General features: G+C 34.3%; 3 protein-coding genes across 3 annotated transcripts; 1 reads left to right on the forward strand and 2 right to left on the reverse strand.

The window, feature by feature from the left end:
• Positions 1–3357: 3357 nt before the first annotated feature.
• On the reverse strand, positions 3358–5413 carry PPL1 (PsbP-like protein 1). The gene is made up of 7 exons (XM_078957913.1): positions 5284–5413; positions 4611–4743; positions 4430–4513; positions 4221–4303; positions 3905–4099; positions 3720–3816; positions 3358–3634 (listed from the first exon to the last, which is right to left on the reverse strand). The coding sequence occupies exons 2-7, from the start codon at positions 4726–4728 to the stop codon at positions 3531–3533; spliced, it is 681 nt and encodes a 226-aa protein (XP_078814039.1). The 5' UTR covers positions 4729–4743; positions 5284–5413; the 3' UTR covers positions 3358–3530.
• A 191-nt stretch (positions 5414–5604) lies between these two features.
• On the forward strand, positions 5605–7404 carry PNM1 (Pentatricopeptide repeat (PPR) superfamily protein). The gene has a single exon (XM_078956888.1). The coding sequence runs from the start codon at positions 5657–5659 to the stop codon at positions 7232–7234; it is 1578 nt and encodes a 525-aa protein (XP_078813014.1). The 5' UTR covers positions 5605–5656; the 3' UTR covers positions 7235–7404.
• A 3358-nt stretch (positions 7405–10762) lies between these two features.
• On the reverse strand, positions 10763–14107 carry LOC145044913 (Transducin/WD40 repeat-like superfamily protein). Its single transcript, XM_078993269.1, has 13 exons — positions 13699–14107; positions 13372–13455; positions 13142–13272; positions 12985–13057; positions 12821–12904; positions 12648–12734; positions 12124–12194; positions 11977–12028; positions 11721–11879; positions 11491–11645; positions 11303–11411; positions 11165–11221; positions 10763–11082 (listed from the first exon to the last, which is right to left on the reverse strand). The coding sequence occupies exons 1-13, from the start codon at positions 13798–13800 to the stop codon at positions 10927–10929; spliced, it is 1320 nt and encodes a 439-aa protein (XP_078849395.1). The 5' UTR covers positions 13801–14107; the 3' UTR covers positions 10763–10926.
• Positions 14108–15098: the final 991 nt, after the last annotated feature.

Here is a 15098-nt window from a genome sequence, read left to right on the forward strand (position 1 = left end):
AGATATTTTTCACAGCCAGTAGGTGAGGCTCGCATGGATTAGCTTGAAACCTAGCACAATATCAAACATAAAACATTGTGTCTGGTCGACTTGCTGTTAGATACATTAGGGACCCTATCATCTGACGATAAATGGTCATGTCAGTAGCCAGTTTGTCCAAAGAAGGTGCCAACTTTGTGCCAAACGCCATAGGAACCTTTACTTTTGAATCTCCCATCATTCCAAACTTGGAAAACAAGGTTTTTATGTAGGCCTCTTGATTAATGAAAATGCCTTCGGGTCCCTGTCTAACATTCAAGCCAAGGGAAAAGTTAATAGGACCCATTGAGCTCATTTCAAATTTACTTTCCATCAACTTCCTAAACTCGGTTGTTAAGTCAGGATTTGTGGAATCGAAGATGATATTATCAACGTAAATTTGAACGATCATATGATGGTCACCCTCTTTCTTACGACAGAAGGTTGGGTCAACCGAACCTTGTATAATTTTGACATTTTGATAAATCTAGTTAGAGTTTCATACCATACCCTTGGTGCTTGCTTGAGACCATAGACAGCCTTGTCCAGAATGTTGCAGTGATATGGATACTTCTGGTTCACGAAACCAGGTGGTTGCTCTACATACACCATCTCTTCCACTTCTCCATTTAAGAAGGCGCGCTTCACATCCATTTGGTATAATTCAAAGTTCTTGTGTGCAGCATAGGCGAGAAAAATACGAACCGATTCTAGCCTTGCTACTGGAGCGAAGGTCTCTTCGTAATCTATGCCTTCTTCTTGATAGTAACCTTTCATAACCAATATTGCCTTGTTGCGAATCACATTTCCTTCCTTATCCATCGTGTTCCAGAAAACTCAATCTGTTATGTGGAATATGTATTGCTTGAACATGTTATACTGGTTTTAAACTATGTATAAAAATATATATTTTTATCTACTAATATGTTGGGTAGAACATGGGTAGATAGTTGATGTGTGATAAATAGATGAGAGGCCTCGATGTTGTTGATGTTGACCTATTCATCTAGCAGAGTATGGATGACGACCACAAACTCTTTCTAGACAGTCCAGTGGAACGCTAGCAGGTTCATAACCTGTAGGTGTTGTGAACGATGTGTTCATTGGTGTACTCTATTCCCCTCATGGTTGCCTTTAGGATATCTATTGTTGAGGAAACCCCTTAGCAGTAATGTCCGTCCTGATGAAAATCCTAGATTTGGTCCCTTTAGATAAATGTAGTTTTAGGGACATAAAGTGAGGATAACGGGAATGGGTAATCGGGTTATTGTTGGTTGGTGAAATTAAATATAATTATTTATTGTGGGTTGAAAACCCTATATGCTCACCAGGCTCCCAAGCCTAACCCACTCAGTTTATTTGTATTACAGAAAGTGGTGCAAGGGCATAAGATGGATGAATCATCAAGTTGTTTTGTTTACAAGTCTGTATATGTATATATTTGTTAATTGACTTGTAATGTTATCGTTTATATTTTATGGTCTGTATCGGAACATGACATCCCGAGTTTTGATTATATAATGAAAATGCATCTCTTGATGAAATGCTTTGATAAATATTATTTTATCATATTTTGTTTTTGGGAACAAATTCCGCAAGTCTTTTAAATCAAAAGGATTTACTCTGAAATTATTTTAAAAAAACATAAATGAAATCGTTTTTTTCTGGCCAAGATTTTGGGGATGTCACAGCATGGCCCAATATATGCTATTATGTGTTTATTGTATGGTATGTGGTAGTTTGGGGGAGCTCACACAAGCTTCGTGCTTACAGTTTTTAGTTTTGGTTTCAGGTACTTCTGCTAGCAAAGGGAATGGTTCGGGATGATCGCATGGCACACACCACAGTTTTCTAGCCTGGGATATTTCACTCTGATATTTGATATGATATTTTGATACTTTGATAGTTGATATGATGTTCTTGAGATACATGGTTTATGATGTTTACTTGATGATGATATTTATGATTTAAATAATGAATTAAAAACAAAAAAATTTGGACCGTATTTTTGGGATGTTTCACTTCGGAATTCCAAAAAGGACTATTTCAACCCGACACGAGTCACTTTATCCCCCTATAAAGCCATAAAATAAGTTTAAGGACTGATTAGACAAATTTTGGAAACATTGTAGGGCTACGATGTCATTTCCCCCATCATATATCATGATTGCTTATAAGGTATGCAATTGGTATAATAATATTTGAGTCCAATCATCAAATGGCAAATTGGTGGAGTCAATTATGTATCCAGTTTGCTCATTTTCATTGGAGATGATCCATCATTTGGTTGCCGATTGTTGAGAGTTGGTGGAGTTGTGGGCTCCTATTGTGATCTGGTGGGGATTCAACTCCTTGATCCAATTTCTCTTTATTCTTTAGACTCCTAGTCTGGCTCAGTTCAATTGGTCGAAGGCCAGTGGAAGACGTTTAATGTAGTGGTATTGACTAGTTTCTATTGTATTTTGAATTTTAGGAATTTAATAATTTTTGGGACGAGCACACCAAGGAAATCTTTTATTTTTTATGATGTTGTAGGCTGATAATATTATTTTGGATTTCTAATAGGTGCAAAAAAGCTAAATTGTTGTGGATTTCTTGGTTGGAAAACCCAACCTTAGTTTCTACTTCTTTGTAACTAGTCTTTTCTAACTTCTTGCTAATAAAATTATATCGTTCCAAAAAAGATAACTAAACGTTAGATATTTCTTTTTATAATTTTAACATCTAACATCTCCTCGATTAGGTTCATTTGTTATAATAAAAGTTGGTAGTATGTTTGTGATCGAGTCGAGTCAACTCCTGAGTTACACAAGACCGATTCGAAAAATACTTGAAATCGATTCAGTTCAAGTCAAGTTCAAGCTCAAACTACTCAAGTATACTATCGAATCAAGTTCGGGTATTGGAATAATCGGCTCGTGAAGCTCACAAGCTTAATCGAGCTAAGCTACGTTTACACTTTTGCCTCTTATTTTATTCATATATCATATAATAGAGTTGAATCGAGCTTGCAAGCTTATTCATATTTCTATTGCAATTTAATGTTATTTTATTTATTTAATAATTAATCTAGTCGAGTCGAAAAATGCTCGAAAGTGTCGATTCCTTTATCAAGTTCAAGCTTGAAAATTAAGGCTTGATTCGAGTTTCGAGCTTCGCAGTAACCGACTCAACTCAACTCGATTACACCCTAGTTGGCGGCACATAGGGGAACCAAATCCAAAAGCCCTTTTATTGTAAGACGATAAATACAATGGGTAACAGTTGACTGTTTTACCAAACACAACTCTTTTTCATATAAAAGTTGGTTTAACTAATAACAAAAGCAACAAAAATTCGTAAATAATAACTTTTCCTTCATATCAACGGACTATAAATATAAACATCACATCTTTGAAATTTAACGAAAATGCAATCACTCAAGAATCAAGACACAAAATGCTCAACTATATATATGGAATTGGGCTAGCCTGTAGTGTTAGCTAGGAAGTTGAAAACAATGAGTGAATCTTTTAGACATTAAAGATTTTGAAGGAATCAACAACCGTGTTTAATTTGTCTTTCATCTTTCCCCATCTTCTCTCATTTGCCCCCGTTGTCAAAGTGTAAAACTTCCCTGCCAAAAAAACAGACAGACTGTGACTGTGACTGTAACTGTAACTGTGACTGAAGGGAGAAAATGTGTAAATATGTATATATACCGTTGGCAATGACGATAGTACTGAGAGCATGGCGAGTGAAGTTTGGGGCTTGAGCCACAAATTCAAAGGTGTAATAAGCTTTCCCATCCACGTCATGCTGCGAAATGAAAACGAATTTGGTGATAAATTTAAGAAACCATTGAAATTAATAATGGAGAAATGTGAGATAAAATTACGGATATAACCTCGGCTGCAGTAAGTAGCTTGGTCTTCTGTGAAGGGGGAGCAAGAACCTTCTTAATTAAAGCTGCAGCAACCTCTTGTGGAGAACCAAGGTCTCTTATGTCCTCTTTGTTTGTAGGGAACACAGTAACACTTACATTTTCTAGAGGTTCAATAACATCTTTAAAAACCTTGTCTTGTCCTTCAATAACAACCTCCTGCTTCAATGAAAAAAGGAGATTGAAGAGCATTTAATACATTTGATTATAATGTTTTTCATCAAAACAGATTAATAGAAATAAGAAAGTAAAAGAAAAAGAAAAAGAAAAAGAATCAAGCCTGCCATCCAAAGGGATAGATAAATGAGTATCCATCAGTCTTATCAGTTACAGGTAAAAATCCCTTTGCATTTTCTGCAGCAACTGAGAGCCATATCAAAAGTTTACTCTTAGAAACCCATGAATTGATTAATCATTCAGACAAATAAATATCTATCAGCTTTAGGTGAAATAAGTCATAATCATTAATCAGCAGGGAAGAATACTTACATGCTGTTGATTTCTGGTATGACAAAAGAAACCAAGGAGCTATTGTTAACCCAGTGGCAAGTAGTTGGCGTCTCCCTGTTTTATCTGTAAAAAAATAGTAATAAATAATAAAAATAACCCGGTTAAAATATATCTCTGTTATTCCTTCAACAACCCCTAAGTTTTCATTACAGATGTGTACCTTGGAGAGTGGTTGAAGGGGACGATATTTGCTCTGCTCTAACAACAAAAGGCACGCCTCTTTGGAAGCGACTGTTTGTATTCAGATGAATACATGGTAACTGTTGCAAAGACAACATTGTCTTTGGTTTTCTCTGCACATTGCACAACAAACCAATATCCAAGATTTGGGTTTTTCAAATGTAAAATAAATGTGATAACATGTGCATTATCAAGGTACTTTCATTCAGGACTTTCATCGAACACCAGGTGGGCATTGGGAACTTCCTCATACAAAACGGAAAAGATACAGGGTAATTGACAGACTCATGACGCTATAACGAAGGTAGCGTAGTGTTAGTTCTCATTGATACATATACAGATACATAAATTGGAGTTTCTTTTGCAATGTATTGCTCTCTCTGTTCTCGAATAATAAATTTACATAATTCTTCAATTTTAAACATAATGAGGAGATGATCTAATATCACTCACTCAACCACAACAAATATGCGATTTTGTTCGCTAATGCATTTCCCCAAAATCAGATAATCCACTATTCTACTTAACAAATTGGGAGTGAAATTAACTAGTTTGGAACAACCTATTGGATGGATAAAAGTTAAAACATAAGAACACATTCATACATGAAATGAGTAAAGAAGAATTACAAAGAAAAAATTCGTAATTTGTACCTTTTTTTGATTTTTTGGCCTAAAAACCCAAGAACTATGGACAAAAGATGAAGTCTCTTGATTTTATGGCAACCACATCATCCTACATATATCGTATATCTCTCATTCTATCCACTTCCTTATATGCCTCTCATATTATTTAGACGCGAAAAGACTCTTATACCCTCTAAAATTATGGAAAAATAACAAGTCCAAAAGTCGGGTACTTGGGTAGTGTCGTCTTTGTACATAACAGCATACACAACCCGGATTTAACTTTCGGGTCGGATGAAATAATCCGGGTCAAGTGGTTTTAGGTTTCGAAGAACGATCTTAAAATCTTGAATTACACAAAGCTCTCCGCTTTTTTCCTTTCTCCTGCTCTGAAACAGCGATGCCTAGACCGTCTCCGCCGTTAATGGCGGCTCATCTTCGGATCCTACTCCGCCGTCGGTACTTCTCTTCATCACTGCCACGTCCGCCGCCGCCGCCACCACTGCGATCAATCCACCATTTTCTCCACCCCCATAAACCCTCACTCTCTGAACCCTACTCTCTTTTTACACCTTTTCCCCCGTTCTCTAAATTCTTCTCTTCCCAAACCCAAATTGAAACCCCACCTGAAGATTCACAAGACATTGCACAATCTCTCTCGTATGAGCTCCTCAAAGACCCAAATGAGCAATCTCTCCCTCTCCCTCATCGCCTTGACCTAAGCTTCTCTCATATCACTCTCACCTCTAATATTATTCTCACTGCGCTCAATCTCTCCCCGGAATCGGGACGCACAGCACTCGATTTCCATAAATGGGTATCCACAAGAACTGACTTTAAGCTAACTGACGAAACTTTGGCTTATTTCATCGATTACTTTGGTCGGCGTAAGGATTTCAAGGCAACCCACGAACTTCTTGTAGCCAGCAAAGGTATTTCGGGCGTTAAGACATTTGAATCATCCATCGATCGTTTGGTTAGAGCTGGTCGACCGACGCAGGCGGTTGCATTTTTTGATAAAATGGAGAGTGATTACGCCTTCGTGAGGAATATGGATTCGCTGAAATTCATCGTGTCTAAGTTATGTGAACATGGGTTTGCTAGTTACGCTGAGAAAATGGTTACAAATGTCGCGAATGAGTTTTTCCCAGATGAATTCATCTGCGATACATTGATTAAAGGTTGGTGTGTTGATGGGAAGCTTGATGAAGCTCGGAGGTTATCACAAGAGATGTATAGAGGAGGGTTTGAAATCGGTCCAGTGGCATATAACGCCATTCTTGATTGTGTGTGTAAGCTTTGTAGGAAGAAAGATCCCTTTCGGTTACAATTCGAAGCAGAAAAAGTATTGATCGATATGGATGTAGCTGGTGTTCCAAGAAACGTGGAAACTTTCAACGTCTTGATGAATAATCTTTGTAAAATTCGTAAGACTGAAGAAGCAATGAATTTGTTTGATCGAATGGGTGAATGGGGGTGTCATCCAAATGAGAAAACATTTCTTGTTCTAATCAAGAGTTTGTATCAAGCTGCAAGAACAGGGGAGGGTGATGAGATGATCGATAAGATGAAATCTGCTGGATTTGGTGAAGCACTCGATAAGAAAGCTTACTATGAGTTTCTCAAGATTCTGTGTGGAATTGAGAGGATTGACCATGCGTTGACTGTTTTTGCAAAGATGAAGAAAGATGGCTGTGAACCTGGGATCAAGACTTATGATCTTTTGATGGGGAAGCTTTGTGCTCATGGGCGTGTTGAAAAGGCGAATGTTCTTTTTAAAGAAGCTGAAAGTAAAGGTGTAGGAGTTGTAGTGAAAGCTTATAAGTTGGATCCGAGGTTTATGAAGAAACCAAAAATGGTGAAGGAGAAGAAGCGGGAGACATTACCAGAAAAGATGGCGAGGAAGAGGAGAAGGCTTAAGCAGATCAGGTTGAGTTTTGTGAAGAAGCCAAAGAAAGCTCAAAGGCGAGCTTATTGATGGATTTTGAAGGTGTGATATGAAATATAAATCGTTACAATGATCTTATCATTGAATTTTATTATGTTTCCCTTGTTGTTTTTCATTTTGTTATTTGGCAAACATTAGAACAATGAACACCTAGTTTTTTTTTTTTATCAAAAATAAACCCAGAATAATAGTGTTTTTAAGTTGCTCTAGACATTATTTTTATCCATTGGCAAACATTGCAACAATGGAAGGAGGTTAGTTGTTTTCATTTCATGGATTCATGAGGGGACAGAATGCAAAAGCCTTAGTCTTTGACCAAATTAACACAGTCCAAGATTCGAATAGAAGATCATAGATACATAGATACAAGATGAGAGACCTATCCTTATAACACAAATATTCTGCCTCATAATCTTTCCATGAAGATTAAGCATCATAACGAGAATAAATCAATTCTTTGGTCAAACTATTCTGTAGTATCATTGTCTTTTAACATGCCTATGAAGATCGGATCTCCAAGTAAGTGTTATTATTCAGATCTGTTGGATTAAGTTGATTTATGTGGCTTGAATGATTAACATGTGGTGCAGAGTGGTTTAAATCATCATGTCCAAATGCGAAAGTTTAGATTTTATGTTATATCTGGTAATGATTTGTATGCTAGTTGTTTGACAATGAATTACAAGCGCTATATTATATACATAGATATTTCATTTATGCCGAAAGGGAATGTTCAATTATATGATATGCAGTTTAATGATTAAATGTGTCATTATTTTTTATTATTAGTCATAGTCTACACGAGCAGGTTTGGAGCGAATCAAACCTTGATCCAAACACTTTTAACAAATTTCAAAATCCTATCCAAACCTCTTCTGTAATCCGCATGGTTTTGAATAATCAAACTCATACATATATCCACCGAATCAACGGATATCCAAACTGGTTTCATAACCCATAGGTTTTTTGAATAATTAAACACCTTTTACTTGATTCTTAAATAACATTTCTTAAATAAAAAAATATGTACCATAGCTTAATACTTAGAATAACATTTTTTCAATAAAACAAAAGTTGGTTTAGAAAAGAACATTATGTACTTGAGGAATTTCAATTGGAATTAAAAATTGCTATTGCAACAACTTCCCATTGATTTATTTGTATTGATATCGAATAGCAATTGCAAACTTGCCTCCTATTAATAAATGATTTTATTGATTTATAAATGGAATCCATGATTTCTTAATGAATATAAATTAAATGACATCATGATTTTTGGTAGGCATTCAATTGGAATTAAAATTACACGTTAAGTAGTATAAATTATAAATGTATAATTCTAAAATTTACAAAGGGCAGGCTATAAACGGAGTGAATCGATGATACTCCATACTTGACATTTTTAATAAAAAGATTACCAGGTATTGGTCATTAATGGGTAAATGAATCAAAAATTATGCTTCAAATCTATATAATTCTTACGGGTTTGGATCGGATCAGGCTCAAAACCTGATCCATTGCTAGGTCTACCTATTGGTGTTAGTAATAATTTACGAGCTTATTGAGGGATTTTGAAGGTGTGATACGAAATACAAAAAACTTAGAATATGTAAAGGAATAATTTAAGGGTACTTTTAAGGCTCATGTACTCTAATTCTCAAGATGTTAACTACCAAATGTGATAGTGTTGATGTTTGCGAGTGCATCATGATGACGAGCGATATGGACAACATACTCAAGGCATGGACATGGATATTAATTAAGGTTTTATGGTTCACTTCATAATAATTTTTCTTTGGGCATATTTTGGTCCTTTTAAAATCAACTGATTGTAACATGCAAAAAGAGAAGTGTAAGATGAACAGATTAATCTTCATGTGTGCATAACAATAGTGACTTAAAGTTAAAAAGTTTGAGGTTGCCCATGCTACCTCTACTACTCTAACAAGAGGAAGGGTAAATGTTAAGGATGGAGAGTCTAAGGATTAGAAAACAAGTAAAAGTACGAGTTTGATTCCTAGCAATTTCAAGGGTCCTCCCCGTTGTAATTTTTCCGCTAAAAATGGCACTTCCAATTGGATTGCCCTAAGTTGAAAGAATGGTCAACAAATAAATGTTATCTTGATACTCATATAATTTACGAATCACTTGATGTCAACATTCCCCTTTAAATACGTGGTGAATTGATTATGGTTCCATGGTATGCATTTCAAGTTTTCTACAAGGATTTCATATACAATCTCTAGATAAGAAGTAAACTAAACGAATGGAAATGATTTGAACATGGAAGCTAAGGAACCGTATCTTTAATGTTAGAAGGTGGATTCACTTTGAATTTTTATGTATCGAGCATAGCTCGAAACTCTGTATGTGTACATAAGTTAAATGATTACAATTATTCATTTACTTCCGGTCTTTGTAAAATTACTATTTAATTAAATTCGGAAATCATTGATTTTGGTTGTTTTGAGGGAAACCTATTTAGATTATTGCTTGATGTTAATGAGAATTCAACTAAGACAAGGCAAGACATGGAGACTTAACTATGTTATGGCATCTATCAAGGTTGTCAAGATTTCAATCTTGATTGAAGGGTCTTACAATCCTACACTTGAAAAACTTAAAAGATCGTATTGATATAAGATCGCATACGAGATCGTAGGATCATGATTGAGATTGGGATTTGGTTCTATATTTAAATGAATTTATGACACATAACAAAAGCAACAAATAGAGAGAAACTCAATACTTGTTTATTACTAAAATTCAAAATGTCTTTCAAGGCTTACAATGGACCCTTTATAAAGATCGCATACGAGATCATATAGTCCTGCCTTTAAATGAATTTATGACTGAAAACAAAAAAATAAAGAGAAACTCAATACTTGTTTATTACTGAAATTGAAGATGTTTTTCATGACATACAATGGACAATGCTAAATTTGATAGGTACAACCAAATTTGGAAAACTCATATCAACAATAAATTCTATTAATTAACCTCCTAAATAAGAAAAGGGAAATTCAGAAAATAAGGAAAACAAATATTTTGTCATAAAAAATAGAATAAAACAAAAACAAAAAATACGTGAAAATTAGAGAAAACTAATATTTGGGGGCCTAAACAGTGGGACTTAAGGGCTGACCGTTTTATCGATCAAAAGTTATATTCATTTCAAGTTGGGCTTCTTTCAGCCCGTTTGTCTTTGCGTTCCTACCAAATCATCTATGTGGTCCGCATCTATTTATAACTATGTTTTCATTTTTACATATTCCTGAAGCATGAGTTTACTATTTAATTTTTAAACCAACAATTATGTCATTTTTGGTTGGATCTTAAGATCTCAATTCCTAATCTTACAAAGCTTAAAACAATCATACATATGATCCCGTATTTGACGACTTTGGCATCAACATTGCTATGATATATCACAAGATACGAAGTTCAAGGGAAATACAAGGCGTGAATATTTGAACTAATAATCGACATTTGTAGACCTTTTCCAGATGGAGATCTTAAACCATGTCAAGAACGGAGGCATTGCCAAACACTCAAAAGAGTCAAACCAATCTAAATGTCCAAGATTAACTTCATTAATTTACACCAATCTTTTTTCGTTTTAAAATTTCATGTATCAAATATTCATTTTTTATATCAACTATAAAGACAAAAAATGGTCAAAGCTTGACCCACATTTCATGTGAAACTAACCAACCAAACCACTAAGGAGTTTCCTTCCAAAATCTTATTGACCGGTCAATACCACATGACACAAACGCTGACTCAGCGGGTGAGTGTTCGAGCCACCTTGGTGCACCCACATGGTTCGAAGGCCATCTCGCCACTTTTTCTGCACTAACAGCATCCCATATAACTATCTGTATATCAAAAAACATAACATCAGTTATCATAAATATATTCAATTCAAATCAAACCAAAAAAAAAAATAATAATAACAACCTCGTTGCTAGGTTCATCAACGCACAACACAAATTCTTCAGTATCATTAAAAATAGCCTGCAGAATATACACAACAAGTCCACGTCAGCAACCAGGTCAAAAACTTATCCGACACGTCAGCATTTCGTAACGGCTTACCTGGCATCGCAACTGTGTATGTGTAGCTCCGAGATAATGCTTCACCAATCTCCCTGTTCCTACTTCCCAAAGCTTCACAGATGAATCCTTTCCACATGAAAGAACATATCTAAATAAAAAAAAAAAAAAAAAAACAAATATGATGTGTTGTTTTTCACATAAAATGATAAAAATAAAAATATTTTTACCTTTGATCTTTTGTGAAATTTACACTAGTGGCCTCAGCTGACCCATGTGCACTAAGTATAGACCTAACAACATTACTATTCACCCCATCCCATATTCTAATTCCACCATCTTTTGAAGCTGTTACATACATGCCACCTGTACATGAATATCTCACCTACAAAAAAACACCGATTTTTTATTAAAAAAAAAATGTGTTTATTGGTTATAAAGAGTATTTGTAGAATTGTACCTGATTTATTGCACTTGTGGAACCGATTTCTTGTACATTTGCTGAGAGATAACACTGGAAAGTATTGATGTCATATAAATGTGGGACATGATGATCTGTCCCTGCAAGAAGAAAATCTCCAGAAGGATGAAAAGATACAGATCGAACATTGTGAGTGTCCTGAAAAAAATTTAATAATGAGAAATATAAAAAATATTTAAATGATGTGTTTGTGATGAATTATGAATTGTGAATTGTGATAAGATAAGAAATAAACCTGGATAACTCTGAATGCTCTTTTTGCAACTGTCTTGGAAAAGTCAAAAAACCTGAATTGTGGTGAATATTATATTTAATTGATAATTTATAGGCTTTGAGATGCTATTTATTAAAAGATTAAACAGTTATGGATTTAGGATCATACTTTATTGTGTGATCTTTGGCCCCGGATATCAAAATAGTATTGTGAGGATGGAAATCTACATCGTTTATTGGCTGCATAAATATAAAAAAATTAAAAAAAAATCTTTTTATTTTTTCTTATAATAATAGTTCAGTGGCTAAATGCCTAAATCAATAAAATGATGAAATGCTAAGTTTAGTCAAGCATTCTGAAGGGGTTAAAAATGGGAATTCAACAAAATAAAGAGCATCTCTGGTAGTGGAAGGGTAATTTAGGCATTTTAGGCTTTTATGGTTGTTACGAAATTTATTTTTGGAATGCAAGGGCAAAATGGTCATTTAGTCTCCTTCAAACGGTTTATTCAATCTAAAACAGAAACAAAACCTCATGTATACAACACTTTATCTAGACAAACATCATTACCCATTAAGCCATTTTTCCCTAAATCCTTTTTTTTTGCCCTTTCCAAAAAAAGTTATCAACTTAAAAATAAATAAATAAATAAATAAAAAATAACAATTTTTTTTAAATGAAGAAAGAATTACCTGTAGATGGTCGTAAAATGTCCGTACTACAGGTCTTACAGGACCATCTCTTCCCTCTGGCAGCAACATCTGTTTGATTTTTGCCACCTGTACAACAAATTTGTTACATAATAATGTTTTTATTTATAAATTTGGAGCTATTATAGATTTATAAGTTATAACAAGATTATTACCTCAAATAACTTAATTGAGGTATCTGCACTTCCCGTTGCAAGAAACCTTCCATCGGGACTAAATCTTGCACATCTTGCAACATTCTACACCACAAAATAAATGTAAAATGACCTAAATACCCCCAACTTTAATCCTATGGTCCATATGGAAGCATATTGCATACCTTGTGTTCTGAAACATGTCTTGTTTCGTGCTTTGGGAAACTCTTTGAGGAGCCTTTTGTATCATGTGCAGCACTGTTTGATTAAGCGATAGTTAAGAACTTAAGATAAATGTAAAATTACCAAACTACCCCCGAGAACATTCAATTTCAGAAGTACCTGAAATCAACAGAAACAGCTCGGGAAGGTGGTATTGAGCCATATGCTGAGGGTATTAATGTGTTTGAATCAAACAATGTAGATGAAGGTACTCCTCCTCTCAGTGTTTCATCTTTTTCCACTGTAAGACCCTGTTTACTTTTCAGACATATCATTAAGTTTGAGGGTAAATTTGTAAAAGAGTAGCCATCGTTTCTACATTAAGTCAAAAAAAAAAAAAAAAAAAAAACCTTGGCAACCAATTCAAGGAGCTTGTTGGGAGAAGCTTCAATGTTAAGTGGTGTCATTGTAGCAGAAGCAACTGCACTTGCAGCCTAGAAAGAAGTAAAAGTAATGCAATTGAAACGAATCAGCTACAAAAATTGTAGTAAATCAAACTTGTGTTGAAAAGTTCGAATGCATATCACTTGTAGTTACAGTCTTACAGAGTTGGTAGTATGATTCACATAATCGAGATGTAAGTTATCATGATTACAAATCTAGGGATTAGAGGGATCGAGAAATTAAAGCTAAAATTAATTGAACGAAGAACAAAACAGAGCGCACAAGGGCAATACCTGGGTGAGATTGTTGTCTCGAAGATGAGCAACGATTAGATTATTTACATATCGGTAAAGCTTTCCTTCCTGCAATGTCTGCTCCAAGTTGTTGTTATCCATGTCGAATCGTAGGTCGTAAGTTATCAATCGCCAGCTAAAACCCTCTAAAACCCTAGATGTGTGCCTCTATCAAGAAGTGCATGGTGCCACTGATGGAATAATTGAAGATTTAAACAACAATACAAAATTTTGTGACTTGAACGCCATTATTGAAGGTGGTTTCAGATGGGTTCGAGTATTTTGCGCTTAAAATATAAGATGCTTTCAATTTGGTCATGGTTATGGAATATGCATCATCGTAATTGGGAAAGTTTTCGAAAGATAAACAAATTTTGAACGATATAAAACGTTCCAATCACTAACATCAAGAAATAAACAACCTACAATTTTAAGCTTGTTAACATGAAATAGAAAATCAAGAATTTTGAATTTGTAAAATCATAAAGAGAAAGAATCTTGAAATTAATAACATCCAGAATAATAATTATGTTAAATTTGTTAAGTTTGAAAAAAAAAATGAGAAATTTCATCTTACTTTACTTGTGAATTTTGCAATTTTGGGCCAATTTTAGAGCTCACATGGGACTCTATACATTAAGCCAGGAAAATCTATTAAACACCTGTGTAGGATTTGCTCATCTTATTTGGACCTACAAATGGTTTCAACTTTCAACATAATACTTAAAATCTTAAATATTAAAGCCCAACATTTAACATTTCAACTAGAAGCCCAATGTACTCCTAGAACAGGAAAATCCGAAAATCTATCAATGTATTTTATTACAATTTGCATTCCTAATAATCTTAAATAAAATTACTCCTCGAACAGTTAATATTAATGAAACAATCATAAACAAAATCACTAAATATGATATTTATCAATTTACTCAACATTTTTCACATTTTCTTTGAAATCCCACAAGTTCAACATTTTCTATGAAATCCCACGGATTAAACAGTTTGCCTAGCTAATGTTTAAGTATCTTCTCATACTAGCTTTCAAGGAAATTGTGGTATTTTCGTTTTTATGGTTATAGAGTACTTAATTACGACCCGAAAAAACTGATAATAAACCTGTATACTATAAAGGTTGCTATGAATTACTAATATCGCATGGTCGAGATTATTTACGAATTCCAAAACCAAATTTTGTAGTGTATTAAAAAGAACATTTATGCGAAAATGCAAATAATTTGCGAAAACGCGAAAACAAGAAAAAACTATGAGATTGTGTCACCTCAACCTTATATTTTGGACAATAATTCATCCAAACTTTGAACTATATGATGATAATCGATGATACATGCGAAATTGTTTCATATTAGCAAAACATGATTTTTGACATTTTTATTATGAAA

This window comes from Lactuca saligna, chromosome 5, assembly GCF_052625555.1.
Source record: "Lactuca saligna cultivar CGN05327 chromosome 5, ASM5262555v1, whole genome shotgun sequence".
In the NCBI taxonomy this organism is placed as follows: Eukaryota; Viridiplantae; Streptophyta; class Magnoliopsida; order Asterales; family Asteraceae; genus Lactuca; species Lactuca saligna.

Coding starts and splice junctions, on each gene's coding strand:
- PPL1 (XM_078957913.1), bottom strand. CDS start 4,728: ATGTTGTCTTTGCAACAGTTACCATGTATTCATCTGAATACAAACAGT. Junction 4,514..4,610: donor CCCTTCAACCACTCTCCAAG/GTACACATCTGT, acceptor ATTTTTTTACAG/ATAAAACAGGGAGACGCCAA. Junction 4,100..4,220: donor TCTATCCCTTTGGATGGCAG/GCTTGATTCTTT, acceptor TCATTGAAGCAG/GAGGTTGTTATTGAAGGACA.
- PNM1 (XM_078956888.1), top strand. CDS start 5,657: ATGCCTAGACCGTCTCCGCCGTTAATGGCGGCTCATCTTCGGATCCTA.
- LOC145044913 (XM_078993269.1), bottom strand. CDS start 13,800: ATGGATAACAACAACTTGGAGCAGACATTGCAGGAAGGAAAGCTTTAC. Junction 12,029..12,123: donor GCCAAAGATCACACAATAAA/GTATGATCCTAA, acceptor ACCACAATTCAG/GTTTTTTGACTTTTCCAAGA. Junction 11,412..11,490: donor AATTTCACAAAAGATCAAAG/GTAAAAATATTT, acceptor TTTTTTATTTAG/ATATGTTCTTTCATGTGGAA.